Raw genomic sequence first — 13,437 nt, 5'->3', positions numbered from 1 at the left:
ATAGTGTAGGTAAGCAATGACGGCATCATATATGTCCAGATTAGTATCCATATAGATAAGTATATAACATAGGACTACTTATCTTCACATTCCTATATAATACTTTTGTTTTAGCTCGTTATACAATAGCTGAGCTGACTCAGTTCCAACTGCCGACTTTGTGATTGTTCAAACAAGCAGGCGCAAGCTAATCGTCCACCAATAAACGTGGTGGTTGGTCGTCACGCATCCAAATTATGACAACGTGTAAAACTGCCCATCAAAATTTTAAACAAAAATAGTTCTCACTCTGTCGATTGATACCGACGTCATAATCCGATTCTGGGATAATTTTGACACGGATTAGAAGTTATCCGAACGGGTAATATGGATAACACGCGTCTTGGTAACGAAGAAGTCGTGTTAATTGTGGGACGAAGACTACCTGGAAACTTAAATTGCGGCACATGGCGGGCGTAGCACGCGGTTAGTGGGAGATCGCATTCTACACGAAATCGAAATCGAAATCGGTGCGTGAGGGTTTTTAACTTTAGATGCTTTTATTATATTCGCCATGTGCTTTATTCCTCTTTTGTCGGCTACTTATCCGTGAAACTTGGAACAAGAATAAAGAGGAGCACATGTTTAAAATTGCTCAATAGATCAAGTAGAACGCAGTAAATTTTACTCCAGTGGCACTGCATGTGTTACGTGTGAGTTAGATTTTGAAATGCTAACAACAACAACAACAATAAAAATTTCACCGATGATTAGTTGGAAGAAGGTAAATTTAGCATTAGAGAAAGGCGAGAAAGACGTGCTTCTCACTACTGTAAAGTTCATAGAACCTCAAAAAGAACCCACCGCCTCCAAGGCTCCAACTCACAGGGTCACAACCACCACGCGGCAAATCAAGGACCAGGAAGACCGAGCCGACCTACCACTGTTGCTTATTGTTGCATGTCACTAAGATTTTTCTTTTTTTTTTTAAAAGGAAAAGAAAATAAAAGAAAAGTCTTTTAACCATTGGAACTTCTCGTTGTATTAAATAGTCGTTGCGTTGACCAAAGAAGGGGTCTTTATTGGTATCTTCTAGACTTGTTCTATGTATCTTACAATCGCTTCTTCCTCGCTGTATCCCAGTAATCCAGTCTTGGCTTCTCACTCACCAGTTCATCACTTTGCTAAGCTTCCTCGTTGACCACGTTGCTTACTTCGTCCCCACAACTACCCCAACTCAGACGCAACTTCCCACCTCCTCCACCCCCACTTCTCTATATATAAAACCACTCCACTCACCCACCCTTCTCATCACTCTTTCCACTCCTCTTTCTCTTTACCTTTCAATTCCAATTCCAATTCCAATTCCAATTCCACTTCACAATCCATCTCTCTCTCTCTCTCTCTCTCCCTATAGCTATCAATTTCTACTCCATGGCGGTGGAAGCTGTACATACGACGATTAAAGAGGCAAGCGACGAGGAATTCCCCCACATCGAGGGGTGGGCGAAGCGGAAGCGCTCGAAGCGCTCCCGCTTCTCCGACCGCCCGCCCACCGAGGAGGAGTACTTAGCGCTCTGCCTCCTCATGCTCGCCCGCGGCGGAGGAAACGGTGGAGCCGCAGCAGAGACCAACCACCCATCTCCGGCGGCTGCGCCGCCGTCCTCGGCGAGGGTGGAGTACAAGTGCTCCGTCTGCGGAAAGGCTTTCGGGTCCTACCAAGCGCTTGGCGGGCACAAGACGAGCCACCGGAAGCCGGTCAGCTCCGAAGAGCCGGCGAATTCCTCCACCGGATCGCCTGCGGCGTCCGTCGGGGCCTCCACCGGCAACGGGAGGGTGCACCAGTGCTCGGTGTGCTTGAAGACTTTCCCCACCGGGCAGGCGCTTGGGGGCCACAAGAGGTGCCACTACGACGGCAACATCCGCTCCGGCGGCGCGGCCGCCGGAGCGGCAGCGTCGGAGGCGGGAAGCTCTAGCCACCGGGGGTTCGACCTGAACATTCCTGCGACGCCGGAGTTTGTCGGGTTCGACGTCAGCCGGCGGTGCGTGGTGGCGGCGGAGGAAGAGGAGGTTCAGAGCCCTCTTGCCTTCAAGAAGCCAAGACTCCTAATCCCGGCTTAATTATCACTTCAATTAATCGCTTATTAGTATTTTCTTTTCTTTTTTAATATTGTGTTTGTGTACAGAGGATTATTTTATTCTTTGTAAGTGGTTGAGTTCTGGTTAGGAATGGAAAAACGATTTATTGTTGTTTTCAAACTTGTTGCTTGCCTTGTATTCCACTCTATGATTGTGTAACAATCTTGGATTTCTTTTTTAAAAGACTTGGGGAGCTAAATATTGGATCTATGTGGAAGCTAACATAATTACCAATTAACTTCGTTTTGGTATGCAATCTAATTGTGAGTGTTAGCTGACTGGTATTCTCGTTGAATTTGACTTTGTCAACTAACTTTTATTCGAAGCGTTCAGAGTCAAACTTATCTATTGCGATTCACCGGTCAAGCTGATCAAATCTTATGAATGCATACGTTTGAAGCTGTCAAGAGAAATGGCATTAATTCTTCGAACCCCTTAACTGCCTCATTGAAAGGGGTGCATCCCCACTACCTAATGAGTACGAATTCATAATCACGCAACCATAATTATGTGCCGATGTAACATAATTCCTACTAAATTGGAAGATAAATTACATAAGTTAGGCAGAGAATTATGGAGGTCGGCTTGGTCCAAAACCAATTATTAATACCAACAAAACTAATTCAAGCTTAATACCTAACAGAAAATGAGGAATTCACAAGCTTCAACTATTTGATAATCCTTTAGAGAGAAACTAGTATAGTACACACAATTTAGATAGTACTGGGATGGCTTTTCGGATTCGGATCCAATAGTTAAGGTTCGGTTTAATAGAGGGCTAATCTCACCCTCACATGAACCTCGTCTTTTTCTATTAACACCCCCTCCCCAACGACTAAGAATTAGTTGGATGGCTAAGAGTCATGCCAAGTTGGTACCTGCCTAGCTTCACACTGGAGTGGTTGGCACTGCTGCAATCACAACGACTAGTCTAATATTAGAATGGACGGTCCTTTCTTTTTTAGCCACTGTTGCATGATTGCATCTCCAGGAATGATCGATAGGTGTATGATATTATAGACAAATTGGAACAAAAGAATGCGAGGTAGACAAATTAATATTCTTGGTCTTATGCATGGCAGTCTCGTGGATTCACACCCTCACATTATAAATACCAATATTTCAGCAGAAGCTTCTTTAAATCGTCCAGCTTGGATCCAGACATTGCAATGAATCATGATTAGGTCAGTATCACATAATGGATAACTTTGGGCCATTTAGATCCGCTGTGCTATGGGCCTAATGCCTAAATCCAATCCAGCCTATAAGCCCATTAGGCCTTTTAATTGGGCCAGGTTATCAGGAAACAACCGAGGATGGTTATATCAAACTAAAACTCTAGATTAGCATGTAATCCAGTGTTAATTTGTCGCCGGCCAATCAACACATGCCACGGGGCGCTGGTCGCGGCATGTCACGTACTGAAACCTCATTAGGAGGACATAACTTATTAAGATAATCCCACATCCACATGGTGCCAACTAACCGAAATTACGGCACTAATCGCTTTTATTAATGCAGAACATTGTTCCCCTAATGGCATCCTATGTGGAATTCCTGGATCTGGCCACTTGAATACAGTTGGCTGATGGCAGGTAAAGTCTGTTGAAGCGAACTGAAACCAATGGGTGACTATGTATATACATACATGTAAGTGGATAGATTAATGGTGGTGTAGTTCTCAATGGTTTAAATTAATTTTGTCCTGATACGTATTAAGACTTTGAATGAAGTCAAAGGTAGGATTGCTCTCATACATTGAATTTGGCACCAAAAAAGAAAGAAAAAAAAGAGGAATAGATTCAAGTTGGCCAACATGCACTTGGACTTGAATTGAGGTTAGGATGGTCCATGGTCTATAGAGTGGGAACTTCTGCTATGATATGGACAAGTAATCTACAACTCTATATACATACTTTTGTAGCCAATCTTGAATTGTAAAATATCTGAATGTAGCGAATTCCAGCATTTGGGGCTGCGGAGGATCTTCTCCTCTCAGATCCAGCTAGTTTTGGGCCAAGGATGATGCATGCATGCATAGATTCATGCACACCCTTTTTTTTGGTGCACCAAACTACTGACTTCATTAATACTCTAAAATATTATCATCATGATCATCATCAAACAGTGGCCCCTTTCCACCTCTCTTTGTGTGCCATGTTTCTCTTGAGGCATTCTTGGCCCACAAAACCAAACTCCAATTCCCAAAGCGAAGTTGGATTGCCTCAATCTACCCCCCCATGCTTGGGCCACTGTTCCATTATTATACCTCTCATTATATAAAAGCATTTGAGGTAGCATCCATGAGAGAGACCCACAACTTTGTGCAGATATGGATACTTCCTTTCCCGTGTCGCAGTCCATTGACTCAGAGCGTGGGAGATTTATTTCCTTTTGTTTTGATATTGTTCCATTGTCGCCATGATCTCATGTAGATCTCTTTCATTTACTCATCATTAGGTTCTTCTCTACATAAATCCTATGAATAATGCAATTATGAACTGGTTAAGGGGACTCGACTTGATGTGAAGTGAGATATGGAAGGTAGTTAGAGTATCCACGCCATAGGTGGACTAAGGAGCAGTAGATACTTTGTTGTTGAGTGCAACCACTATCTCTCAAAAGATTCAGTTCCACAAGCATTGAGCCAAAGGTGGGAAAGACCCAAGTAGTCCAAACAAAGGAAGAGGGACCGCAGTGAATAAGAAACATGCCTTGCAAGGCAATGCCATATCAGTTAGTAGTAGTAGTAGTAGTAGTAGTAGTAGTAGTAGTAGTAGTAGTAGTAGTAGTAGTAGTAGTAGTAGTAGTAGTAGTGGTAGAAGTAGTAGTAGTAATCCTCCTATTCCCAGGAGAACGTGTGAGGTCTAGAGTGTTGGACTGTAAGATCAAGTTTGCCATTCTCTATCATTGGTTCTCAAGAAACAGGATAGTATATATATACACAGGTCATTATTTATTCACCGTTGCCTAACAACTTAAGTTCAAAGAGACGGCCCATCATATAAACATCCTACTTTTATGGATTTAACTTATCATAATGCATAAGCATTAGTTGTTCAAAATTTACATAAAATATTTGCATGCTCATTAGCCTTTGACTCAGATGTCAGACTTAAACTGACCACCTACTATTATGATTTGCAACTAGTAATTAAACCTTCAAAGCTAATAACGTACTGCAAGATTCCTCAAGTCTGAAAGAGTAATATCTTTCATGTACTTTAACTCATAAGTTGATTAATTTATGGACATAACAAGCATACCAATAAAGGTAGTACTAAGCATGCCTACAGTCTTCAGGTTTGAACACGTTGAAGAGATTCCTGATCACAAGGTTCCAATTAACACCATGTGTTAAGGTTCACATTGTGCCAGAGAAAAGTGGGATCAAAAGTGAGGGCCATCATGGAGAAGAGTGGAGTACTCAGGAGATGGAGCATAAAATATACAAATAATGATCCTTTAGTTAATTATATAGGTATACTAATTAGACTAACATCTTGATATGATTCACCTGGGGCTACTGTGTCAAAACTAGAGATAATTAAAGCCAAGGTAGAAGAGAGATGGTGATTGGATTAAATTAAGCTCTTCTCAAGTGAGTTCCATGTGAGGGGTACAATGTTTTCTTTTGTTTTACGATTCCCAATAGAAACTTATTATGTAAACTTATTGGGATTATCTTATAGGACGACTTTTAACGTTGCCTCGTAAATTTTGCATACATGGTCAAAGTTGGATGCTGATAAATATCATAAATAAAGATACAAGCAACAATACAAACTCAGCTATAAACAAAATGATATCTCTTGACATTTTATTTTCCTTATCGACTTAATTACTATAAACAATACAAACCAAACTATAAACAATATGAAACCGGTGATGCGAAAAGACTTCATCATCCCAATAAAAGTATAACCTGATTTGATAATGAGAGTGATAAACTGTAATTTGATCTTTTTCTTTAATTTATTTATTTTTTACTTTGATAGAGCATAGGTTTATAGATCTCACTGCATGCAGGTTGAAGGTGACTTTGTCCACGAGTGCATAACATATATATATATATATATATATATATCATTTGGATAGACTCCAATCCTCTCTTTGTCCAGCTATGCTACTGGCAATAGTGGAAATCTGGGCCCTAGTATGATAATTAAAAGGAGAATGGAAGGACTATTCTGGAAGCGATGCGATAAAAGTTCACTGGTGTTCCGAATTGCTCTCAATCTATCAACACCAAACTTAAATGGACGATTGTTATCCGAAGTCTATCAATATTGCCGACATGCATGGATATGTTATCCAACTTCGTTTTCCATATGGGCCAGTAGATCCAACCTGAATTAAAGTTGGAATAAAGCTAAGTAATAAGAGAGAGAGGTGAGGATAAAGATGAGGTTTTCCATTATCATTGGAAGTTATCGGATTCTTCTATGCTTGGCCAGACTCCAAATGAGTCTTTTTGCACGGATAAAGCTTCCGATGGAGGACCTTATCGGGATTTGTTAGTGCCCCACACTTGGCCCCATTAAGAACCCTTGTTCTTATGCACGGATAAGTCTCATTATAGTAACAAATAAAGCTAGAGCTCCGATAACCTAAATTTCTCATTACTACTAATTAATTAGGGAATTTCGCATATCAGCACCTACAATTTAGCCTTATTGCAAGAAAACTTAAACGAAGGAATTTTTTTTTGTCTACGTATGTTTTCTCAAAAAAAAAATATTAAAAGTTTCGGGAATAATTACACTTATAAACCTTTTCTGCATAACTCTCTAAGCTTTTTTTTTCTATAGACTCCTAAATTATTCAAGATATATTAAATACTTAATTTTTATTCATAAATATGTAAATCATATCGTGACTATAAGTATCCGTTACTTTGATCGTTTCACTTTTTTTTAGGGAGTAAAACATTTTTAATAATTTATGAGTCTATATATTGAAAAGAATTATTATTATTATTATTATTATTATTATTTTGCAAATACTAGGGACGGAATGAGAGGACCAGAGGAGTCGATGAACAATATTGCAATAAGAGTAAGATATAAGGGTTGATTTGCAAAACTGCCATAGTTCAGTAATTTTTCTCCGGTAACGGTACAGTAGGAGGGGCATAAAAGTCTTAGCAGTGGTTAGGCTCTTTTTAAGATACCATACCAGCAACAACGGCAGATGGATTAGATGCAAAGCAAACCCGAAGCTAAGGCCAGTCATCACAGAGAGTGTGGAAGAGATCTAGAGAGAGAAAGAGAGAAGCAATTTGCGGTGGACAGAGAAAAGATAGAGAATTTGATGCGGAATGAATAGAGAAACTATATAGATCTCCAAATATTAGGTACTTGCAAGTGTTTGATTGATTTCGAGTCGCTTTTCTCCTCCTTTTTCCTTGTGGGTTACTCGTCTTTCTTCTTTGGAGATAGTGTGGGACGAAGGCGTGGGGAAGGTGGCGCCATTAATGTGGTGATGAGTCTTCTGTTCATTCTTCTGCAGCTATACTTGTAAAACTCCTTCGGAGAGGTTAAATTCTTACTTTCGATCGTTCGCCCCCTTCGTTTTCCTGTTAATTTTCTTTCTTGGGCTTCTTATATATTCTATTTATCTTCCTATTTTAGTTGTCGATATGCTCTTTTTGCTCATTCTTAAATGGGTCTCTTTTAGCTCATTTTCTTTCTGATGGAACTCGTCCATTTTCAAAAAAAAAATTGTTTTTTTTTTCCTTTAGATTCTCACCTTATTCTTAGTTGGAACTTGGAGCTTATATGCATTTGTGATTCCCTCGAGACTATCACATTAAAAATTTTAAAAAAAACTTATCCGCTTGATGCTGTCTTCTGGGTTGCATTTATTTTGCCCGGAAGTTATCCAGACAATTTCTTTTCCTTTCCCTTTTGTTTTTTTCTACTTCTCGATAGAGCTCTCGGCGCATGATCTTCTTGGGTTCCTTCATGTTCTACATGTTTCCTCTTGGTCTCCCTACACTCCCTTCTCCGTTTCTGAGAAAAGATGCTTATTGTCTTCGGTTTAAATGCTCTCTTCCCCTCACTTCCAAGTTGCTGTCCTTTTCCTAGCAGGTGATACAATCAGCCAATTTGCAAGTGAATTGAAGTGTGTGGGTTCTTGGGGTTTGCTTCTTGAGATTAGGAGGAAGAAGAAAGAGAAGAAAATAGTAGGGGGGGGGGACATTTGAGGAGCACCAGAGACAGCTGAGCAGAGAGAAAACTATTAACAAATAGTGCAGTGGGCGGTGGTGTCAGTTTAGTGCTTGTGGGTGTCTCTGCTCTCTTCCAATTGTTTACTAATCTAGAGGGATTGTTGCCTTTGCGTTTTTTGCTTGACCCATTTGCTCCCGTACTCTGTGGGCGTTGCCGCGGCCAGGGAGACACTAAGCCTTCTTTTTTAGACCGCATCTTGGGGTTTCTTGTCCATCCAAGTCTAGATCTTAGACCCAATTGTTGTTCATTTCCGTAGAAAGTTGTTCTTTTTCTTTCTCGTCTCTGGTTAATTTGGTCATCTTCTTGCTTGTGGAAGTTCCATCCACCACTTTTACAAGTTGTTGTAGATTGGTAGGCATGTGGGGCAGCAATATAGTTGCACTTATGATGGGTTAGGGAGGGTTAGGTGTTGGTGCTGTGGTAGTGGGAAGAGGAGGTCTAAAATTTTCTCTTTGAGCACAATGAAGTATATGAAGCTTGGATCGAAGCCGGATGCTTTCCAGACGGAGGGGAACAATATAAGGTGCAGCTCTTGCAAGCTTACTCTTATCACTATTGAGAATGAAATATACTTCTCTTGACACTTTATTCTTTTTTAATACAATTTATCTCTTTATTTTAAAATAATTTATATTCTTTAGCTTACTATTTTCTTCTGGAATCGTGGCATAGATACTGTTTATTATGTGCATCAGGCCGATTCTTAGCGGGAGTTTATTTTTCTTTTCTCCCTTATTCGTTAGGCTCTTTAGGATGTAATTTGTGTTGACTCAAGAAATATCTCAAATGTAAGGCTATCTTTGTTTGCAAATTTTCTGGTGGTTAATGATCATGACTCCAGAACTTGATATCAGAGGTGGGTTCCTCATTGCTAACAATATCAGATGTTGATGTTGTTTGGTGTCAGTGTGCTTCTGTTTATAATTAGAAGCACTGTATATCATCAAGGATCTGCTTTTAATCCCCTTCTCAGATAAAAGCCATATTAGAGGACTACCTTTAGGATGATTTTACTTTTGATGAGTGATATGTGTGGTCAGAATATTATACATATCTTTTGTTCAATAGTGGTATCTTTTTTAAGAATAAGTTCTTCAACATTTTTCTAGCTTCTCAGTGTGTATTAGCCTGAAACGTCACATCCATAGACCGGTTCCTGGTACAAATAGCATAAAGAAATGTAACCAGGTTGAAACATACTATTCGACCCCCAGTTTGCTGGTTTCAGGGCCTTTAAATGGATTTGTTTTGATTCATTCAAACCATGCTGCAAAGTATTAGTTGTGATGTGCTTACCTATATGATAGGTTATGCCATGAGACCTTACGCGAGAGCCTTTAAAGATGCTTTTCTTAGAGGGTCTTGTTTCAACTTTCAACATGTCAGATGAGCAAGGAGAACCTCAAACAAGTTTCTGTCGAATTAAGATTTACATCTGGGAAGATTTGGGAAAAAGTTGATGGAACAGAGATTAGAATTAAGGCATATTAGAGAGAATTCCTTTGATTTCTAATATATCACCTGTAGAAAATATTGTCGGTACTAACGCTAATTGTGAATAGCTCTGAAGAAAGTTTCAAGTGAAGAATTACCTTTTAGGCTATCTTTTCTTTTCGGTTGAATTTTGTGTACTCTGAAGCAAACATTAAGTGTATAATATTCCCATATTTGTGTATGAGCTTTTCCTTTGTTTGTGTACTACTTTCAACATCTTATGTTAATACTTAATCCTGATTCTTTTTAAGAGCTTGCTTATGTTCTTTTCTTATTTTAGTTTGATTGCTTTAGTACTGTTCCTTTCCTGAATATCTCATCCAAGATTTCACATTTTCAGGTTTGTTGCAACTGAGTTGGCAACTGACATCATTGTTAATGTAGGAGATGTTAGATTTTATCTACATAAGGTGGTGGCTCTACTTGTGCATTTTCAAAATTTGTCAAGAAGACTTCAGCTTTCCTCATTTACTCTATTCTTTGTCAACTATTTTATGCAGTTCCCTCTTTTATCCAAGAGTTCTCGCTTGCAAAAGTTGGTGGCCTCTGTCAGTGAGGAAAGCAATGATGAAGTTGACATTCCTGACATCCCAGGCGGACCTGCTGCATTTGAAATATGTGCTAAATTCTGTTACGGTATGATCGTCACTCTCAATGCTTACAATGTGGTCGCAGCTCGCTGTGCGGCAGAGTACCTTGAAATGCACGAAAGCATTGATAAAGGAAACCTCATCTACAAGTTAGAAGTATTCTTAAATTCAAGCATATTCCGCAGTTGGAAGGACTCGATCATAGTTCTACAGACTACAAAGTCCCTACTACCTTGGTCTGAGGATTTGAAGGTGGTTAGCCACTGCATTGACGCTATAGCTTCAAGGGCCTCCATTGATCCTTGCGAGGTTGAGTGGTCTTACACTTACAACAGAAAGAAGCTTCCATCTGAAAATGGTCTTGATCCACATTGGAATGGTGTTAGAAAGCAACAGTTGGTTCCCAATGACTGGTGGGTTGAGGACCTCTGTGAACTTGAAGTGGACTTTTATAAGCGGGTAATAATGGCCATCAAGTCTAAGGAGAGAATGTCCGGAGAAGTATTTGGAGAAGCTTTAAGAGCTTACGCCTATAGAAGGCTGCCCAGTTATCTTAAAGGTACGGCAACCAATGGAAGCGATGTTAGTAGACACCGTGCAATTCTGGAAACCATCATACGGTTATTACCAACCGAGAAAGGTTCTGTTCAGTGTGCCTTCCTCCTAAAGCTACTGAGAGCCGCATGCTTGTTGGATTCTAGTGAAACTTGTCGAAATGATTTAATTAAGAGAATTGGCTGCCAGTTAGAAGAAGCTTCTGTCGCCGACCTTATAATTCCTGCTACAATGGGGGAAAACACTAGATACAGTATTGACATGACACTGAGTATAGTAGAAGAGTTTCTAATGCATCATAGTGGTGATGATCAAACCATTCCACAGGGTACAGAGGAAATTCTAGAGATTAGAAGTCCAACTTTTGTTTCTAGCAGCTCAAAGGTTGCTGTAGCAAAATTAATTGACGGATACCTTGCTGAAGTTTCAAAAGACCCAAGCCTACCTCTTTCAAAATTTATTGAAGTAGCTGAAATGATATCAGTTGCTGCAAGGCCAGTCCATGATGCACTCTATCGTGCCATTGACATGTATCTCAAGGTAACTTCTCTTGTTCTCAAGACTTAATCTTCTCAGCTTTAGCCATTCTATTGCTTTTCCCTTGTGATCCAAGTTATGTGATTCTGATTCTGCATTCATCCGTCAATGTTTGTTTAAACTTGCTATATTTGCATATCCTTTATGCTCTTTTCTTTTTGTACAGGAGCATCCTAGTCTATCTAAGAGTGAGAAGAAGAAATTATGCGGTCTGATGGACTGTAAAAAACTCTCAGCAGATGCATGCATGCACGCAGTGCAGAACGAGCGCCTTCCTCTCCGTGTGGTGGTTCAAGTTCTCTTCTTTGAGCAAATTAGAGCATCTGCTACTGGAAGTGGCGGTGGGGCAGCTGACCTCCCTGTTAGTATGCGATCGCTACTTCCTCAGGAGAATGGTAATTCTTATGGTAGCTCGAGATCAGCTGCCACGACAAATACTGAAGATGATTGGGACGGAGCTGCAATGACCAGTGATACTAATTCCTTCAGGTCCACAAGGCTAGTCAGTAAAGTTGGGGGAAGTGGAAGGAGTAGTGGCAGTGCGGATGTCAACAACAATGGTGAAGACAAGAGCAACAGCAAAGTGAAAGGAATTTTGATGCCAAAGAAGATACTAAGCAAGCTCTGGTCTAACAAAGGGCATGATGGTGAGAACAGTAGCACCGACACGTCTGAGAGTCCAGGCTCCATTAATCCGGAGGAGACTAAGTCTACCCCTTCGAGAAGTTCGAGGCGTTCAGTTTCATAGTCCAAAGACAAACTAAGATAGTACCTTATTGTTCGATTGTTTCCTAAGACAGTAGAAAACTAGACATAGAATCACTGATGAATGACATTTTGGGATCTCAAACAAGCGCCATTTTTGCAGGCTGATGATGAAAGCATTTGTAATCAGTGATATGCTTACTATCTCATGAATTCCCTGTATGGACAACAACTCAGTTTTTAGCTTGTACCATAAGGAAAGGATAGCCATGTTCGGTGTTGCAGGAGTCCACTATATATGAACTTGATATAAAATTAAGAGTTCAATGAATCTGCTATTGATTTTGTTTGAATGAATTGAACACTTGTAATCTCAGGTTGAGGTGATGGAAAATTACTTTGGTCAGACTGAAACCCATTAATTGCCTCACAAAAGAATTGTATTGGTTTATACTCTGCTGCACAAAGGCTTCTGCTCACTTTATTCCACTGGAGCCTCTTTCTTTCCATCTGTATCATACCATCATAATGCTGTGAGAAAAGATGCACTTAACCCTTTATTGCATATCTGCAATTTAATTAAGTGGCAAGGTTATATTAAGTACTCAGAAAAAGGAAAAGGAGAAAACTTTAAAGTGAATGGATTTTTCTTGTCAATGTTCATTTGTGCAACAGTGAAACGGTTGTAGCTTCAAACTGGCACTCTGGGCATTGACAGACTAGACTTGTCACTCTTTACCTTTTCTTCTATTCTCTTTTCAAATCTTTCCACCGTCAACTAAATGATGCGGTGATCAAATGAGGTCATTAGCACTTAATATAATAAGATCTCTCTAGGTGAGCTGAAAGCATAACTCTCCCATGAAATGATGTTAGGAAATCAAACTATGAACTTTGATGCTCCTTAACAGAGTAACTATATGGGGCTGGCAAAAGTTTGACTGATGTCCATTAGTGCTTTCTGACTAGCCTTCCAGATTTAGAATCTCTTAAAGTTTCTACCCTTTTCCTATAACAATATAATAAACCTCTCAATGAGTGTTAACAGCTCAATTAAGCAGTCCTTGTTCTATAAGAATATATGAACAAAATATTCTCTCGGTTTTTTTTTTCATCATGGACTAGCTTGAAGTACTAATCATAGCTAAAAGGCTGGCTACTTTTACGGCTAAGATTGAGGAAATTGGGCCCAATTTAGTGTGTCA

At 39.8% G+C, this 13,437-nt stretch overlaps 2 protein-coding genes across 3 annotated transcripts; both read left to right on the top strand.

Annotated features, from left to right (window-relative positions):
• Positions 1-1,091: 1,091 nt before the first annotated feature.
• LOC140783585 (zinc finger protein 1-like) lies at positions 1,092-2,238 on the top strand. Its single transcript, XM_073130518.1, has one exon. It carries the CDS (start codon positions 1,414-1,416, stop codon positions 2,098-2,100), a length of 687 nt encoding a protein of 228 aa, XP_072986619.1. The 5' UTR covers positions 1,092-1,413; the 3' UTR covers positions 2,101-2,238.
• A 5,071-nt stretch (positions 2,239-7,309) lies between these two features.
• On the top strand, positions 7,310-12,589 carry LOC140784736 (phototropic-responsive NPH3 family protein NPY4-like). Of its 2 annotated transcripts, XM_073132267.1 has the most exons (5): positions 7,310-7,474; positions 7,560-7,656; positions 10,186-10,255; positions 10,346-11,530; positions 11,694-12,589. In XM_073132267.1, exons 4-5 carry the CDS (start codon positions 10,484-10,486, stop codon positions 12,273-12,275), a joined length of 1,629 nt encoding a protein of 542 aa, XP_072988368.1. In that variant the 5' UTR covers positions 7,310-7,474; positions 7,560-7,656; positions 10,186-10,255; positions 10,346-10,483; the 3' UTR covers positions 12,276-12,589. The 2 variants fall into 2 exon arrangements, with proteins under 2 accessions (XP_072988368.1, XP_072988367.1); XM_073132266.1 differs by lacking the exons at positions 7,310-7,474; positions 7,560-7,656 and adding an exon at positions 8,451-8,874.
• The last annotated feature ends 848 nt before the right edge of the window (positions 12,590-13,437 follow it).

Source organism: Typha latifolia, chromosome 3 (assembly GCF_019914945.1).
Source record: "Typha latifolia isolate L0001 chromosome 3, TyphaL0001v2, whole genome shotgun sequence".
Lineage (NCBI taxonomy): Eukaryota > Viridiplantae > Streptophyta > Magnoliopsida > Poales > Typhaceae > Typha > Typha latifolia.
Note: the sequence above shows the minus strand (reverse complement) of the source record. Positions and strands in the feature narration are given on the sequence as shown.